This window comes from Hyperolius riggenbachi, chromosome 5 (assembly GCF_040937935.1).
Source record: "Hyperolius riggenbachi isolate aHypRig1 chromosome 5, aHypRig1.pri, whole genome shotgun sequence".
Classification (NCBI taxonomy): Eukaryota; Metazoa; Chordata; class Amphibia; order Anura; family Hyperoliidae; genus Hyperolius; species Hyperolius riggenbachi.
Window position 1 is genome coordinate 167,442,394 of NC_090650.1, and position 15,367 is coordinate 167,457,760.

Here is a 15,367-nt window from a genome sequence, read left to right on the forward strand (position 1 = left end):
ATAAATAAATACTGTGCAAAAAAAGCAACAAAAAGGACAAATCATATGTCCATGTTCCTAAAAATGTGATAATAGCTATAAATAGCTGTGAAATTAATGAACACCCTGAAAAGAAAAAGTTAGTAAATCAAAAAACACACAACCAGATATGTGTGTGTTGAGATCGCGTGCATGCCCAGTCCCAACAAACAGCGCTGGATCTGCTCATGCACGCAAGCCCCCCACACACAGCCTCCGTGCAAAATCACCTATGAATGATTACAATGTAAGAGGGTATACATTAAAGTGCATACACCGTGAAAAACATGGCCTTACCAAATGAGTCTGGAAACCGGGAGAAGAAACCGTGCCTAACGCGATCGCAGCTGATCTGCTGCTTCAAAAGAGGCCTCTTTTGAAGCAGCAGATCAGACTACAACAGTACAAATTAAATAAACTAGTACTAGTACACAACTAACTATAATCCCTAACCTACCTAAGCTATTAGTAGGCTAAGGCTACCTAGGCTAGCAGGCCTAGCCTGCACACAGACTAACACTAGCCTAGCACAGTATACAGTATATACACTAGCTGACTAAAAACAATCAAATTACTATCTAACTATTAAAGAGTACAATCAATGTGTTTAGGAGGTGGTTAGGAAGCAAAACACTAGGTTTAGCACAAGAAGCACTTGCTCAGAGACACGCAGCAGCACTGGAGATACTCTCAGTACCGCTCAGTCACACAGCAAGGATGGGCTCCGCAACATAGCCGCCGCCTTATATAGAGGAGAAGAGGGCCAGGCTCCCCTCCTCTGGTTGCTAGGGTTGGCAGGGTCTCGGCTGGAGGACTTCTGATTGGCCCAATGATGTCATCCCCGAATCCCACCGCGTCATCCGGCCGAATTCGAGTGCGCATATTCGGGACCCTTCGGATTCGTCATGATGCGGAACATTCGGGTTCGACTTCGGCAACCCTGAAAATCCAATTTCGCATTCGGGAGTCCTGGAGAGCAACCCTGGTGATAGCTCGAACCTCCGATTTTAGATTTGCGAACCTCGAATGCAAACTTCCGAAAAAGTTTGCGTTCGCGTGAACTTTGCGAACCGCAATAGACTTCAATGGGCAGGCAAACTTTTAAAACTTCAAACATTAATTCTGGCCACAAAGTGATAAAAAAGATGTTTCAAGGGGTCTAACACCTGGAGGGGGGCATGGTGGAGTGGGATACACGCCAAAAGTCCCAGGGAAAAATCAGGATTTGATGCACAGCAGCGTTTTAAGGGTAGAAATCACATTGCAATACTAAATTGGAGGCATAAAGTGCTTTAAAACATCTTGCATGTGTATACATCAATCAGGTAGTGTAATTAGTGTACTGCTTCACACTGACAGACCAAACTCACTGTGTAACACACTGCACACAGCTGTTTGTGTAGTGACAGCCGTGCTGGACTGGTGCGCACCATGGTGAGGGTGCAGGCGATAGTAGTTTTCAAGCCCATATGATCGCCGGGCTGAGGTAGCTCAATGACAGAACAACAGTGTCTGTCCAGCTGATCGAATTTGGTCTGTCCACAATGAAGCAACAACCTTATTATCTTGAGTAAGGTGTATCCCCCAACACACTCATATAGCCGGTCATTGCTTCATTGTGATACGCAAGCCCCTTCACTGCGGCAAGGTAAGATCACATAGGGGAATTGACACATGTACATGTCTCTTGTTTTGTTGTTGCAGCCCCAGTGCATCCAGAAAAATTAGGCAGGCATTTACACGAACCAGAAAAATTATTATTCTTTTTGTTCAGGAATCTACCTGGAGTCCTGGACCCTGTTGGTGGTGGAGAAGGCAGTCAATCGGCATGCAAGCAAAGATGCTGTGTGGGGACTGACTTAGTTTTGGGGCAGGCAGTCACACGGCGTGCAGGCCAGGGATGCTGTGTGTGTGGGGACTGACTTAGTCTTCAGGCTGGCAGGAGCCCTTCGGGATCCATATCTCATTCATTTTAATAAAGGTGACAATAAGGGTATAAGAGGCGCCCTGGTGTGGTATAAAAGGGTATACCCTTATTGTGCAATATATACTCCCATACCTTACCCGTTTGAGGGGTGGAGACAGAACACATGTGGCTTCCACCACGGTGGACATCTGTCCCCTTTCTTTCATCAAGGAGAGTGACTGCATCCAGGTCCCCAGTGACCACCACGAGTGGAGTCGGGTTTATTGTGTCCACCTGCTTCCTGTGGTCGGTTGCCCCCCCTGCAACCCACCTTTGTGAGTAGTATCTTACATTTCACTATTTTGACGTACCACACCATTGGGCTCCCACTTTTGTCTTCTGTACCTGTGACCTAGGCGACTTCTTTTCTCACTGACAATGCCTCCAGCTGCGCTGAAGGTCCTTTCTAGGACACTTGAGGCAGGGCAAGCCAGAAGTTGGATGGCAAATTGGGACAGCTCTGGCCACAGGTCAAGCCTGCGCACCCAGTAGTCCAGGGGTTCATCGCTGTTCAGACTGTCAATGGTTCTTTCTCTACCATTGTTAAAGAAAGGGTACGGCCGGGGAATCAGGGTTCCATTCCAGTCCGGAGTGGGAGCCTATGAAACGGCTACTACCACACATTCAAGGAAGGCAGTAAGCAGGCACAGCACGCAAGTCCCGACTCTGGGAGGTAGTGATGAAAAATAACAATACAGGACTGTTTCGAGGTCCTGTATAATGATGAGTACACTTGAAATCCTTTAACGGGAATCTGTTATGGAGGGCAAGTCTGCCATTCATTCAACTGTGTGGTCAACTCTCTTTGGTACTTTGTGCACCATAATGGCCGGGGAATCAGGGTTCGATTCTGGTCCGGAGTGGGAGCCTGAGAAACGGCTACCACCACACATCCAAGGAAGGACCCAATGTGCTGTATAAGTAATGTACCTGCCCTGACCGTGCTTTGCAGACCAGGCATCTGTGGTCAGATGGACCCTTGACCCAACGCTGTGTGCCAGAGATGACAATACTTGCCTTTAACGAGAATCTGTTATAATACAGGTATCATACAATGTGCAGTCACAGATGCAGTGAAAGGTATTCAGTGACTGCTGGTATAACAATGTGCAGTCACACAGATGCAGTGAAAAGTATGCAGTGACTGGTATCAATACAATGGGCAGCTGTCACAAACACAGGTGCAGTGAACAGGTATGCACAGACTGGTATCAATACAATGTGCAGCTGTCACACACACAGGTACACTGAACAGGTATGCAGTGACTGGTATATAAAACTGTGTGCTGTCACACACCTGCAGTGAACATGAACAGGTATGCACGGACTGGTATTACAAATGTGCAGCTGTCAAACACACAGGTACAGTGAAAAGGTAGGCACTGAATGTGCCGGGCCTGGCACAGTATAGCAATTAGCAAGGGACAGACAGGGCTGTATATGCAAGTGTCAGTAGGCCACACAAAAAAAAACACATCACAAGAACATTAGCTCTCAAATGAACTGTTTTGTGGTGCTTTTTAGCAATAAGTATCAGCAAGGAGCAAGCTAATAAGCCTAAAAACAGCCTTACTAAGCTTTCCCTATCTTGTCTCCAATGTCTCTCCCTCTTCTCCCGAATATCTGAGCAGACTGAGTGAGAATATGGCCGATGCTGCTGCCTTTTATAAAGGGGGGGGGGGGGGGGGGGCTCCAGGAGGGAGTGTAGCCTGATTGACTTCCATGTGTCTGCTGACTGTGATGTAGAGATTCAAAGTTTAGCCCAATGATGTAGTATAGGGGGCGGGTTGAACTCGCATAAAGTTTGCGTTCGATCGCGAATGCAAACCTGCGATGTTCGTGCGAATAAGTTCGCATGCGAACCGTTCGGGCCATCTCTAAAGTCGAATTGCAGAGGTTCTAAAAAAGAAGGACCAACACTGCAAATACTGACTCTTTGCATACATCTCATGTAATTGTCAATAAAAGTCTTTGAAACATATTATACGCCTTTGAAAAGTGCTTATAATTATATTTCAGTACATCACATAAACAACTGAAACAAAGATCTAAAAACAGTTTAGCAGCAAACTTTGTGAAAACTGATATTTTTGACAGTCTCAAAACTTTTGGCCCGGAATGTATAGTGTCTGTGTTCATATTATGGGCTTGATTCACTAAACCGTGATAACTCATATCACGGCCGCGCTAGCGTTTTTGCACGCAATCGAGAATTTATGCGCGCAAATGTTTGCGATTGCGCCCAAAAATTCATGATTGCAAAAACGCTAGATGTGATGTGGGTTATGACGGTTTAGTGAATCGAGCCCTACGTGTCTGTAGTGTGTGTTTATAGTATGTGTCTGTAGTGTCTGTGTGTCTGTAGTTTGTGTGTACTGTGTCTGTCTGTGTGTGTGTGTACTGTGGATATATGTGTACAGTGTGTGTGTGTGTACAGTGTGTGTCCGTGTGTACAATGTGTGTCCGTCTGTACAATGTGTACTGTGTCTGTGGGTACAGTATGTGTGTGTACAGTGTGTGTGTGTGTAGGGCCCATTTCCACTTGGGTTTCCAGGTATGTTTCATAATGGGACACAGTACCTGTGCAGCTGTGAAGCCTCAGCTGAATCGCTTAGTTGGGCAATAGCTATAGGTATTAGGAAGCATGCTGCGGGAAACTGCAGCATGCGGTCGGGAATCGCAATGCCAGGTGATTCGGAGGGGAAACCCACTGACTCAGTAGGCAGTGTTCCCCCGTCTGACTTGCATGCAGGGAAACTGTGGATTTAGAACAGATTTGTCCCTGCTGGAAACGGGCCCTTAGTGTTAAAAAGACATGCTCTATGTGGTGAGGGGTGGGTATAGAGTGGTTATGTCCCAGGCCACAGTCTGCCTGGGGGGAGGGTTTTTTATAGGCCAGGGGTTGTTCGGGTGGAAGGGGGGGGCACAGAAGTTAACCTCCGTACTCACCACCCGACGGGGCCAGCGATGTCCCTTGACAAGGGTCGTTAGGCGATGCCTCTTCCTGCTGGCGGTTATGCACAACGTCACGCGATGTTACACGTCGGGCGCGACCAAGACTTTAAGCGATCACGGTACTTTGTATGGGGGTTGTCAGGGATCCTAAAGATCTGATCAGTCATGACGGTCGTCATTGCGGCGCAATGTTTAGTGACAGTTGTGTGGTTGTGCGACTGTACCCACGTCACGATATCGCGGAAACGACAGTTCGGTGCTCGGAAAATTGTGACGTGGATGCATAGCTTTAAGCTTTATTAAAAACTATATATCACAATATTTGTGTGTTTATTAGTCACATTTCCTTGGGATTTGTATTATTTGCATGTCGGTATTCTCTGCTTGTCTTTAGTAATATCTGCATTACCATGTGTGGTTTTATTTCTTAAGAAAAGGGGGTGTGATTTGGGATGTGGCTTCAGCTGAGGGGCAGAGTTTAGGGCGCCAGAACTTCTGTGCCTATAGGCTCCTGAGCTGTAAATCCGTCCCTGGCTACTGTAGTGAATATTCACTCAAATAGTCCACATATGTCCATGTTATGGATCAAGGTTAAATTGCATCAGTAGCATGGAAGGAGTAATATGCTAAATACCCTGTATTGTTTGAACGCTGCAGTCATATAGTGCAGACTACACAATAAAAAAATGTGTGTACTTCTTTTCAGCCTTGTGGATACATGTCACCTTGGGTTAGATTAGGTTGCAGGATAGAAAAGTTTGGTAGAAGCCATACTAGCATCCTTACATATAATTCAGTTCATGGATTAATATGCAGAAAAAACAGTAGTGAAATGACACTGGCAAGGTAGGGCATGCGGATGCATAACTTATTCGATTAGAAAATGACATTTACAACATATGATCACATCCACACCACACCGCCAAAAAACATGCCTTCGGGGATTACCGCAATAGTATGTGGTAATCCCAGTCTAGCAGCTGGCCAAGCAGGAAGTGATGCTCATTTCCTGTGGCTATAGCGATCATCTGCATGGAAGCGTATTGTTAAAATACACTTCTGTGCATGTGTGACACGTAAAACTTGTGGAATGTTTACACACACGTGTCACCATGAATTTACATGACTTCCAGTCCGTCACACGTCGCCACAGGTCACCGCAGAACCGCACGGTAACGTTCTGCTCTAGCATCGGGAATGCTGCAAAAACGTCACTTCCGTTGTATTGCGCCACACCATGTCAGAATGAAAGTCCCCATTGCCTTTTATTGCCCTGCGGTGGGGTGCGGTAAAAATACTGCACTGCACTGCCTTAGTGAGAACGCGCCCTAAAGGTTTCAAATCAAGGTAGCCACAAATTTCCACACTTGAAGGAATCGATTGAAACAACGTTTTTTTTTTTAATACTCTATATTGGTGTACACATTACCACTAGTGCTAGGGGCACTTTATTTATTCACCCAGGTCTCCCTCTATCCCTGCTTTAAAAATTATTTCTCACACAGCTTAAATATATTTCACTGTGTCACTCACAGCATGCAGAAGACATGAGGAGAAATAGGCTGATCTGAGGTGGTAACAGGTAACTAAATGAGCTGTAATATTGCTGGAGTATAACTAGCTATAACACTAATCTGTGTTTACACTCAAACTGGCTGCCTGCTTGTGATGATGATTCACTCCAGGCTGCATCCACTTTACAAGCTGCTGAGAAGGGAAGACCACTGTTTACAATTAGCGTTATTAGTATCTTTATCAGTCAAGAGAAGCAAAGATAATAAACACACATTGCTAGAATCTTTAACCCCTTACCACCATATCAATAAGATTTTCAGCAAGGTGATAATTAAACTATAAACTGAGGAGTTGATAGTAGCTCCCCTGTGCAGAGACATGGTCTAGCCCTCTGGGAGCTGTCAGTATGAGATACATTTTTTATCTAAAACTGACAGAGGATTTTACAGCTGAGAGGAACAGCTGTGTGAGGAATCAAATTGCTCCTAGTACTTGTCCTAATGTGTGCTACAACATACAGCATTTAAAAATAAATGCATAGATCGATAGTATTCCTTTCATTTTGTGATTCACTGGTAAGACATGGATGCCACGTCAAGTTCATTCCTATGATCTAGTGCAACCTTTCTCAACATTTCTACCCTGTAGGAACCCTGCAAATAACTTTGGGATATCAGGGAACCCCTGCAAACTATTTTTTGATCTCGAGGAACCCCTGTATTTATTTTGGAGGAGGCATAGTCTTTAAAAGTATGTGTGGCTGTTTATTTCACTACCCCTATTACACTACCACTCATTATACTGTCTCCTGACCCCTCAATTTAGTGCTTCTTGTTGAAGTATCACCTATTATAATGTGCTCTATTATACTACCCCCACGATGGGGGAAAATGCCAAGGAACCCTTGCAGAGTACTCGAGGAACCCTGGGGTTCCAGGGAACCCCGGTTGAGAAAGCCTGATCTAGTGCTTTTACATAAGGATTCAAATCCTTATAGGGTCTCAGTCTCAGATCTCAGATATAGACATTTCGTTGCCAGTTCATCCCTGTACGATTAACTCACGGCTCCACAGATCCCCAAAATACCCCCCAAAAACCATTTTTTGGGTATCAGCTAATGGACACTGTGTGAATTTACAAGGGTGTCTGGCATCGGAACCCCGTCCCCTTACTTGTTTTGCGCACTCTTCATAGGCAAACGCAGGGGGAGATTACAGCTGCCCAGAATCCCCCTTCAGACCAGGGCCGGTCCGGTGCAAGTTGAGACACCAAAATATCTGCAGGCATCCTGCAACACCCTGCACTGCCCCCTTTCTTTCCCTGCTACAGTTGACTTTGGATGTAGCAGCAGCATGTGTACAGAGCATTGAGCAGCTCTGGGGAACTTAACAGATTAGGGTATGCTCCCAGCCCTGTGCCCTGCTGTGTGAATGCTTCACTTTCCCCTTCATTACCAATGTTGGCTGTCCTCATTATTATCTGTATCCAAACTGCTCTTGATTGATCCCATTGCCAATCGGTCGGACAGGAATTATTATTATACTGTATTGTGCGTAGCTGAAGGAGACCTTTCAGGAATCCCCCCCTTGAAAATCCTGGGTTTGCCCCTGCCTTTCTCATTCAATCAACATGTTTTTACATATAAAAATCAATACCATGTTTATGTACAGAATATGTTGAGAAATTAGACATCAATTATCTTAACCACTTCACCACTGAGGGGTTTTACCCCTTGAACACCAGAGCAATTTTCACCTTTCAGCGCTCCTTCCATTCATTCGTCTATAACTTTATTATTACTTATCGCAATGAAATGAACTATATCTTGTTTTTTTTTGCCACCAATTAGGCTTTCTTTAGATGGGACATTATGCCAAGAATTATTTTATTCTAAATGTGTTTTAATGGGAAAATAGGAAAAAATGTGGGAAAAAAATCATTATTTTTCAGTTTTCGGCCATTATAATTTTTAAATAATGCATGCTACTGTAATTAAAACCCATGAAATGTATTTGCCCATTTGTCCCGGTTATAAAACCGTTTAAATTATGTCCCTATCACAATGTTTGGCGACAAACTTTTATTTGGAAATAAAGGTGCATTTTTTTCAGTTTTGCATCCATCCCTAATTACAAGCCCGCAGTTTATAAAGTAACAGTGTTATACCCTCTTGACATAAATATTTAAAAAGTTCAGTCCCTAAGGTAACTATTTATGTTTTTTTTTATTGTATTTTTTTTTTTAATTACAAAAATAAATAAATTGGGGAGTGTGGGAGGTAATGAGTTAATTTATTGTGTAAATGTAATGTGTTTATATATGTAAAATGCTTTAGGGTGTAGTTTTACTATTTGGCCACAAGATGGCCACAGTGTGTTTGTTTACATGCGACCTGTAAGCGTCTGGAAGGACGCTTACAGGAAGCAGTACGAGGCTGAGAAGATCACAATTATCGCGCTGTTTCTAATAGAAGAATGGATTTTCCCGTTCATTGATCTCCGGGCGAGCGGGCGGCGGCGTGTACGAGCGGTGGGAGCGCGCGCACGAGTGGCGGGAGCGCGGACAGCGGCGGTAGCGCAGAAGGTACGGATTTCTCCGTCCCTGGTTTTTTAGGGAGGAAAAAGTTAAGTTAAGTGGTTAAACTGCATTTGTCGATTGCAAGATAACTTTTCCTGCTTATTGTATAGAAGTTAAATGATCTTTTGGATCTGAATTTAAAGGGCAACTTGAAGTGAGAAGAATATGGAGTCTGCCATATTTATCTCCTTTTGAACAATACCAGTTTCCTGGCAGCCCTGCTGAGCTATTATGGCTGCAATGGTGTTTGAATCACACCAGAAACAAGCATGCAGCTAATCTTGTTAGATCTGCCAATCATGTCAGAAACACCTGATCTGCTGCATGCTTGTTCACAGGCTATGGCTAAAAGTATTAAAGGCAGAGGATCAGCAGGATCGCCAGGCAACTGGTATTGCTTAAAACGAAATAAATATGGCAGCCTCCATCGCTCTCACACTTCAGTTGTCCTTTAAAGTAGAAGATTTAAAGTGGACATGAGTAGAAATAGATGTATTAAGTTTACTGATACTTTTGTTGCCTAGTTTTTTTGTTAGACGCTTAAAGATGAATGTTAACCTACAGTTGAACTTGACCTTAATAAGTAACCAATATCCCCTTTCCCATGAAAATTCTTCACCTTTTCTCAAATAGATCACCAGGGGGTCTGTATGGCTGACATTGTAGTGAAACCCTGCTCCAGTGTGCACCATGGTCCTGACAGTTTTCTGTCCGTGAACCTTATTACATTGTGGACAAAAAAAATGCTTTTTCCAACAGCCAAGCAAGCATTATCTCCCTCCTGCACATATCAAAAGTTTGCTTCCGCTCCGGCCCACGTGGCGGTGATTGACAGTGCCGATCGCGCAGGCGCAGTAGAGCGACCTCCAGGTCGCTCTGACGTCATCGCCGGGGACCGGGTCGGAGCTCCAGCGAATGGCTGCGGGCAGAGCTGCGGCTAGGGAGGTCCTGGGAGCTTGGGGTTGGAGGAAGCCTCCTGTAAGTACCACTCATTTTACTATATTTGCCCTGATGACTCCTTTAAAACAGAAGGTATTTGCGATTATTCAGATTGGAGTGAACATATGATATCTCCCATGATGCATCACTGCTGAATATGCAAATCATCCTTTGTTGTCCCTGTAAATACCCCTCCAGAACCGCTGGAATGCAATGATGTGTCAGCTTGTTAATTGTACAGAGTCACAATAATCTAACATGCAAACAGACGGTTTTGGATTGGTTGATCCTCATCAGTGCATGGCATGGATTAATGTGGCTCTATGGGGTAGGACTTAAAGCACTCAGAGTTACAGGTTACCCAGCAAGCTCCTATGCATAGAACTCTCAGAAACGAACATTCCGCACAGATCACCTGGCAGAACTAAAGATGTCACCACCAGTGAGGGCTCGTTTCCACTCGAGCGAATCTGCATGCGTTTCCTGCATGCAGATTCGCTCAACCAATACAAGTGGATGGCGCTGTTTCCACTTGTCAGGAATTCTGTGCGGCTCGCTATGCAGAAAAAATCTGCACAGCAGAGCCGTAATGTAACTAAATAGGAAAACCGCAAGCTCTTTAGTCTTGCGGTTTTCCCGGCGTTTCCGCGTGCGATTTCGTCTAAAAACCCATGTCAATGCTTGCCGGCATTGACATGGTTAAAATCGCGTCGTTAAAACCGCGGGCGATTCTGCGTGAAAATCCGCATGGAAACGTCAACGAATCCGCAACCGCATGCGGATTCGTTGACGCGGTTTCCGCGAGCAAATCGCGCTGCTCAAGTGGAAACGTACCCTGAGTGACAGATTTCAGAATTTTCGGGGAGAGGAAAACTAAATAATGTATAAATGAATATTGTAAACAATAAGCAATTTTATTATGTCATTTTCACTACAGTTCTTCTTTAAAATTTATTTTATAGATTACATAAAAAAAAATTATCGGAGGAACATTTTATTAATTGTTACAGGTCTTTGTAGGATTTGACTATTAATTTTATATTTTTTTAAAAAGGGCATCTGCATCTTGTATAATGAATACAGTATAAAATATCATTTTCTGGTTGAACTCGATGGACGTATGTCTTTTTCCAACCCCAATAACTATGTAAATAAATTCATTTTTATTAGAACATAAGTTATGTAATACATACAACATACTGTTATACAGTATAATTGTTATCTAGTGTCATATATTTGTAATCTCACAAGCTATATTTTTTGTTAATAAAACTGTATGCCTCTTGTAGGACTGGATGCACTATGTCAGAGATCTGGGATATTGAAGATCCATCCAATGCTCGGAAGACCCCACTGTGTAGAATTTTGGCTAAGGAGTCCTTGCCACACTTTGTTACTGTTTTTGAAAATAATGTTTATAAAGTGTTAAAAGTTGCCATTTAAATAAAAAATATGCTTTCATTGAACACTGCTGTGTTTTAAACTAGATGTAAATTAATTTTACAGGCATCAGATTCTGATATTTTGTAACATAAACAATTCTATGCAAGTCTTTGTTGATACAAAAAATAAATACATAACATTCTTATTGAAACAAATGTAATTGTTTTATTTGATGAAAAAATAAATATACATTTATTTTCAGCTGGCTAGCTTGGATATCATGAGTACCCATCAATAAAGTAAACTTAAAGCGACACAAAAAAAACCCACACGCCTTTGCATCCCTCTGGATCCCATAGAGCAGGGGTGGGTAAGCTTTTTGATTCAAGGGGCACATCAAGTTCTTAAGTTTGACCAAAGGGCCAGACCTCCACGAACCGCAGTGAAAAATGGGTGTGGCCATCACAGGATGTGGTTGAAGCTAACTGTTATGTAACAGTGTAAAGCGAAGTCAGTGGGCCTGAGTATTCTTCTAAAACAACCTTAGGCTAAGTGATCCTTATGGTAAATAGACAGCGTTCCCCTCCACCTACAAACAGCAAATGACAGCAGCCAGTACTCTTTGGCACTAAGCAACACAGGCCCAGGAACAGCAAGCAGTCCCCCTCAGACAGCAAAACACATAATTTGGCTGCGTTTCCCCTAAAATACACATAATGTGGCAGTGTTTACTCCAAAATACACCTAATGTGGCAGCATTTTTCCATAAAATACACAAAATTTGGCAGTGTTACCCCACAAAATACACATAATGTGGCTGTGTTCCCCACAAAATACGTGTAATGCAGCAATGTTACCACAAAATACACATAATGTGGCAATGTGCCCACAAAATACATAATGCCGCAGTGTGCCCTGAAAAATACATGCACTGCAGCAGTGTTTCCCACAAAATACACATAATGCGCAGGGGCGTAACGAGAAATCACTGGACCTCCTTGCAAAAATGTGGATGCCCTACCCCCCCCCCCCCCCCCCCCCACTAGCGGAGGAACTGCTGCAGACATGGAAGGTTGCTTACCAAGAAGCAGATGATGTATGTGTAGGAAGAGGGGTACAGCACTTATTTAAAGGCACCACTTTGCAGATGTTTAAAAAAAGAAAAGGTGGGGGTCGTGGCTTCCGCACGGGAAGAGACGGACTTGCTTTAGCCCGGCTCTCGCTAGAGAGAAGGATCAGGGGCCCAAAGCTACTTTACTCAGCGTCCTTTTGAGATGCAGCCAGCGGAGGAGTTGGTGCTGGAGACCAACACAACCAAAAGACGGAGGCAGACACCGCCGCAGCCGCGCAAGGTGACAGACTTCTTTCAGCCATGCCACACTGAGTGAGCCCAAGATGGCACGGAAACACGATGGGGACATGCATGCCGCTTGAACAGCCTCCAAGGTGGCGGAGAAAACACTGCAGACACTGACCACGCTGATCAGCAAGAACCTGACCCCTCTCCTACCGGCAGCCCTGCAAAGTCCAGGCTCAGAAGGGACTCTGGTGACACGGTAAGCGGAACACCCCAGGCTTCACCTCAGGCAGACAATACCCTGTTAGCAATGGAGGCCTTCCCCGCATAAGAAACCACTTTTATGAAAGAAATCTTACTAACTTTCCGCTCATCACTGATGGCAGAGTTCTCATCCTTAACAGCAGGCTTACACACTGAAATTGCCTCTCTGGGGAATAGAGTAAACACGATGGAAGATAAGATAGGAGAGCTCATTACAGAACACAATGTGATGGTAGACTCTTCAGCTGCTAACTCTGCAGATATAAAATGGCTGAAAGCCAAATCATCAGATCTGGAAGACAGGAATCGCTGCAACAATTTGAAATTCAGGGGTATACCTGAACAAATCCAACAGTCAGATCTTAAGTGATACTTGAAAGATCTTGCTAAATCGGTTCTCCCAGAAACCTCAGATTTAGAGCTCACCATTGATAGGGCTCACTGACTCCCCAAGCCACCGCACTTAGCTGTGTTATAATTGAAGTAGGCCTCAGTTATTTGGACTGAGTTTTAGGTAAAAGGCTTGTTCGCAGAATATCCCTTTAAAATAGAGTTTCTCGTGATGCAGGCAGAAGCATCTCAGTGTCTGCTTGAAGCAGATGATACAAGCAGATACTGAGAACATGTTCCTGAAGGAAGGCCTCAGGCCTACACTGCCCCAGACATATAGACTACGAGAACAATCAACATAGGCCATATTTACAAAATACAACATTCTTGTAAGTAAGTGAAAGGCATCATTAAATATTACTCGAGGAGGTGGGTATTATGACACCACGAGGGGTCTCAGCCAATAGTCGGGTCTGGGGGATGGCTAAGATGAGGTCACATTTAACTCTTTCCTAGTCAGTATTAAAGGGCCGGATTGGCCGACGGAGCGCACTCTTATTCCTACTTTCATGCTCTCTATATGCTGACTGGAACCCCTAATGATTTCCTTTCTATATGTACTCTGATATAATGTATGCTGTACATAGTTAGTCTAGATGTTACTTAGAATAGACATAAGAAGATAACTGACTAACATTCAGGAGGAAGGTTAGTCAAGAGCTTGTAACGCAAATGGACTTAAAGAACGATTGCTTCGCTAAGCTGTAACGACATGTAGAGATGAGTATCTGTATATCTGTGTACTTAATAAACTCCATCAAACTTTGAAGATTCCTAAGAAAGTCTATCTCTTGCTTGCTGTGATGAGTCGTGTTTGCAACTCTTGCTGATGAGTTTGCTGGTGCCGGAGCAAAAGGTGATTTATAACAGTGGTGCCGAAACCCGGGATCGAATCAGGGACCTTTACATTGAACAAGGAGAGGTTTATCGATATTTCTGGAGAAGGATCTTTTGCATGGAAGCTTCGAGATTTTTGGGTGAACAAATGGAAAGGGTGCAACACTTCTTTAGGCACCGCCACTTCCTTAGTTCCCACCTCAACACATGTCTTACACCGTGACCTGAGAGGTCAACATTTTTTGGTGCTAGACAGGGAGGTGAAACAAGGAGAGTTGTCCTCATACGGGCAATTCTCACAGAGGTACCTGTGTTTGCCGGGGCAAGTCAAATTTAGTGAAGAAGCCTGCTGGCTCAATAACACAGAATGCGAGGCTACCATTCAAAAGATCCGGCCTGAAGCCAAACCGATAGTTCCGGTGGCTGAAGGAAAGGGTTGTTTTTTTAACATAATGTCTAAGGACACATTAAGGGCCCTTTTCCACTAGCAATCGCTAGCGTTCACGCTGAACGCTAGCGATTGCTGAATCGCAATTAGCGGCGATTCCCCGACGTTCGCGGACGCGATTTTGCTATGCTATGCACTGCATAGCAAAATCGCGGCAAATATCGCTCCGCCGCGCGTTCGCGTTCCCGACAAAAACGAATCGCGGTAGTGGAAATGACCTACCGCGATTCCTATGTTAAAAAGCAAACCGTAGCGATTGTAAAATCGCTAGCGGTTTGCGTTTTTGCGATTCAGCAGTTTGCGCTGGTGGAAAAGGGCCCTCAAGGTACATTTTCATAATTGTTTTTCCGATATGGTTGATCTTTCAAGGGGAACATATTGTGTGAGCGGAGATCCCCTATGGATCAAGTCATCCAAGTTTAATGACGTTATTTACCAATTTGTTAAGAGAACTCTAAAGTTCAAAATTTTTACTGGAAGTTCCCCTCCTGAAAGATAACACGACATGGGACAAAGGGGAACAGGTTTTGACCCAAGACGACCACACTTTGTTACAACGGTTAAACAAACAGAACACTGAGTTAGAGGTAAGATTTCACCATGATCCAGGTGATCTTAACGAGGTAGAACACAAATATAAGCAGGTGAGTTCCAGTCTGACCTGGTGGAAAAGGTTTCCGGCGATGTTCCAGGGACACTCGGACCGGGCCTCTGCCGTTCAAAATTTCTTCCTACACCCACTGGTCGTCTGGATGGGGATGACAACTTTGGGCATCCT

The 15,367-nt window shown here is 44.1% G+C and overlaps 1 protein-coding gene across 1 annotated transcript in view; it reads left to right on the top strand.

Annotated features, from left to right (window-relative positions):
• Positions 1 to 11,436, top strand: part of LOC137519344 (protein C-mannosyl-transferase DPY19L1-like) — a 1,198,743-nt gene extending 1,187,307 nt beyond the window's left edge. Inside the window, exon 16 of the mRNA XM_068238294.1 lies at positions 11,260 to 11,436. Within this exon, the coding sequence (XP_068094395.1) occupies positions 11,260 to 11,413 (154 nt within the window). The 3' untranslated portion in view covers positions 11,414 to 11,436. The remainder of the gene's footprint in view (positions 1 to 11,259) is intronic.
• Positions 11,437 to 15,367: the final 3,931 nt, after the last annotated feature.